This window comes from Ornithodoros turicata, chromosome 1, assembly GCF_037126465.1.
Source record: "Ornithodoros turicata isolate Travis chromosome 1, ASM3712646v1, whole genome shotgun sequence".
Taxonomy (NCBI): Eukaryota; Metazoa; Arthropoda; class Arachnida; order Ixodida; family Argasidae; genus Ornithodoros; species Ornithodoros turicata.
The window spans coordinates 140,718,936-140,722,777 of NC_088201.1; the positions used below are offsets into that span (position 1 = coordinate 140,718,936).

Consider the following 3,842-nt stretch of genomic DNA (forward strand, 5'->3'; position numbering starts at 1 on the left):
GGAGTGCCTAGTGGTGAACTTTACTTGACACGCGACGGGAACTCTCTGTTGCTGAAGAACCTCGTATCGGCCCAAGCAGCACAATGTACTGAAAGTCGAGTGCAATAGGGGTGGACGGTATGTGTCTCATCAATGTTCTTTAGTTTCGCGAGTGTGTTCAAGGCCTTCCACCTACCCGTCCACCCCTATTGCACTCGACTTTCAGTACATTGTGCTGCCTGGGGGCGCAGTGTGAGGGTCTTGGGGCGGTCTTGCGGCGGTGAGGGTCTCATTCAGGTGCAGGCACTCTTCTACATTCAAGCGTAGTGTTTTTATCGTGTTCATGTGCCTGTATTTTTCATTTATTATTGATAATAGTGCGGCAGAGACACGAGCTCCGCCTATCTAACCACCACCAAGACGCCGACCGTTGCACGACGTGATGTAACCTGCAGGAATGACAGACCTGCGAATTTGGGAATATTGGCAAGCGCCACGCTTCTGTCCGCCACACTGTTTCGCGAGGCACTCAACAAACAAAACAAAGAAATACGACCACTTTTCTTTCAGTGAAAACGTGCGGGCGCTTATATTCTCTGTCTTGTTATTTTTTTTTTGTTGTTGTTGTTGTTGTTAACGTTTCAGCGCCTTTTATCCTTTCTTTATCCGCCAACGGTTGTAGAGTGTAGTTTAGTTGAAAACTAAGGCCTGGTTACAGCAGGGGCGGATCCAGACCCTCATTTTGGGGGGGGCGGACAACGTCTCAAGCGAATTTCTATATAGTGTTTTCAATCTTCAGATGCCTATGCCTTGTTGTGCGTGCGGTGGGGGTGGGGGACAAGAAGGGGCCCTTCTACTGTACCTGCCGCGGGGAACTGCGACAGTTTTTTCTTCGTTAAAGGTGATTTTTGTATAGCGTTACTGACATGCAGTGAACTCAAAACTGATGTTTATTGTGCATCAGAGAACTGGTATATAAATATCACTCAGATGACAAAATCTAGTCTCCGTTGTCCGCGAGCCTTACTTGCGAAACGATCGATGACCCTTTGCGTATCGATGGCAATGTCCCTATGGGTGTGCAGCAATGCCAACGCAGTCAAGCGCTCTTCAGCCATCTGTGTCCTCATCCACGATTTTAACCGACGGAGAGTAGAGAAGGACCGTTCGGCACTGGCTACGCTAACAGGGAGAGTGGCCAGTACTTGTAGAAGCGTACGTATTAGAGGGAAGACCTCCCTGTCGCATTTGTCCAGAGCTTCAACAGCAGTACCCGGCACCTCAGTCTGGGTCTTCCACTTTTCGCGCCATAACCTCAGCTCGGCTTGAAGTAGAAGTGGTCCTATTGGCGCGCTATTCCCCATGAACGCAGAATACCGCTCCCCAATAGCAGAAACAGCTTCCTTGTCGACGCCGTCTGTGGCACAGGTGTGAGGGGGCACAAAAAGGAACAGCTCGTATGCTCTTTCCGCCTCGGTTGTAAACCTTGTCTCTAAATCTGACAGCACATTATCCATTAACGGAGTGTACAGTGACATCCTGTAGTAGCTCTCTGTATTGGCCGTAGCGACGTTGCACCTGTGAGTCTGTCTCTTAGCTATACGTGGGGACCGCAACTCTGTTCCCAGTTCTTCTCCCAGGGCACTGGCTTGCTTGTAGAGCTCCGAAAATGCCTCTTCACTTTTCTCTCTGCGGTCGCGGAGAACAGTCATGGTGTCTGCCAACGCGCTCCTAGCCGTGCGAACGTCAAGATATTCCTTCTGAAAGAGACGACTCAGTGGAACAGTGTGCGCGAGTATGTCCGCCAAGCAAACAATTGCTACTAGGAATTCGGAGTCACTGATGGCAGCACGGAGCGTCTTTGCTTTCGCTGCGCTTTGCATCTCTTTCCAGTCAGCAATGGTATCAAGAGCTTTCGACACACTGCCCACGGACTCTCGAAACTGTATAACGCTGTCGTGCCGTTCAACCCACCTCGTCTCACAAAGGCCTTTAAGTTGGCCTCCAAGGGTGCTCTTTAATACCACGTTTCGTTTCGATGACGCCGCAAAGAAGGAAATTACTTCTTTCATAATGCCAACAGCATTTCTGATCGCTTGGACTTTGCAGGACTTGGACAAAGACAGGTTGAGTGCGTGGTTGAAGCACGGGCAGTGCACCGCATTAGGCGCATGTTTCTTGATCTCAGACACAGCGCCACAGATCTCGGACACCATGACGCTGCAGCCGTCGGTAGCTATACCTACGCACTTTTCTGGGTCGAGGCCTAAGGTCTTCAGTGTTGTTACAACCTGTTCCCCGAGTATCTTTCCTGTCAAGACGGGCTCTTCAATGTTGATACCGGTATCAGTATCGCTACTGACACGACGAAGATCGACGAACTGTACAAAGTCCTCTCGAACCACATTCTTGTGAACGTAGCGTAAAATGAGACTAAGCTGCGACATGTGAGCTAGGTCAGTGGTTTCGTCGAACATAACGCTGTACATGCCGGATTCGTGCACACGCCCAGTGACCGTGGCAAGGACTTCCTCTCCACAGCACTGGATGAGTTCATTCTGCGTCGTTTTGCTGATGTATGTGGCCCGGGACGACGTGCTGGCAAGGTGCTTTTGGAGTTCTGTGTCCCCACTGGCGACCCGGAACCGCAAAAGTTCTCGAAAGTTGCCCTCGTTTGACGTTAATGAAGTACCTTGCGAACAGTCTGCAAGCATCCCGTCGTCTCTGTGTCCGCGAAACGGTATTCCTTGGCGCCCTAGAAAGATTATAGAGTCTATGATAGGCAAGAGTCTTTTCCGGTTCTCATCCACTTGATGAAGTCGCTGACAAGATACTTGATTGGCGACGCACGTTTCAGGTGCATCGGCACAGGCAAGAAAGGCTTTTGCGGCTTGAACCGCCTCTTTGTGGTATCTAGTTGCTTCATGCAGAGGGAGGTCACCATCTTTGCCAAGTAGCCTCGCGAATGTTCGGAGAGGTTTTGTAACGAGCTTTTGAAGAGTAACATTCCTTTGGTACCCTCCTACGCTCCCCGTTGTGAAGAGTGCACAATACTTGCAATAGAGACCACTTTGGCACTTCGAGAGAACCAGCCAGTTAAATTTGCTCAAATGTGAGTGGCTTACATATCTCTTTTCTTCCTTGCCGCCTTTTTTGTGGACGGAGTATGGGAAACTGTAGTTTTCCGCTGGATGCCAATGAGATTCCAACAAGCGCCGCTTAGTGAAGTCGTCAACATGTTTCCCGACAAAGCTTCCAACGTCTAGTAAAAAGGCTGCAGCGGAGCCATCATTCCTTCCACTGTCACTCATGGTGTTCGATAGTTCGCATTCATGTTCAGCACTGTGACTGCGCTCATGTCGTGAACCGTTGCCGTCAGCCACAGCACTTGCTGGCATGGCACACGCTATCTGAGGATTGGCGTCCGCGTCGCTGTCATCCGTGGGCAACGTAGAGGAACCCGATTGTGATATTGCCGGCGCCGCGACCTCCTCGCTGTCTTGAATTGAAGTTTGCAAGGCATGCTTGGGAGCGCGACTAAAGAAACTGTCAATCTTTTGAAGACTCGCTCGCTTCATTTTACTTCAGACTCCGTTCTCACCGCTTAGACGCGGAATTGGCCACGTGCCGTGAGTCGCGCGCGAGAAAGAAGGAAAGCGCTGTCATGGAGACAGAATAAAGAGTGAAGGCGGCATCTTGGTGAAAGCAAGCGCGTGACCGTTGTTGGCATGGGTCGGACGGTGGGACAGGGGGGGCAGGTGCCCCCTCCCCAGGGGCGGATACAGACCCTCGGTTTGGGGGGGGGCGGTTTCTTTGCCGGAGCGCGCAGTGGGGGAGGGGGAGAGGGAAATGCAATGCATAAA

General features: G+C 51.1%; 1 protein-coding gene across 1 annotated transcript; it reads right to left on the reverse strand.

Annotated features, from left to right (window-relative positions):
• Positions 1-965: 965 nt before the first annotated feature.
• On the reverse strand, positions 966-3,557 carry LOC135386034 (52 kDa repressor of the inhibitor of the protein kinase-like). Its single transcript, XM_064615749.1, has one exon. It carries the CDS (start codon positions 3,555-3,557, stop codon positions 966-968), a length of 2,592 nt encoding a protein of 863 aa, XP_064471819.1.
• Between the last annotated feature and the right edge of the window lie 285 nt (positions 3,558-3,842).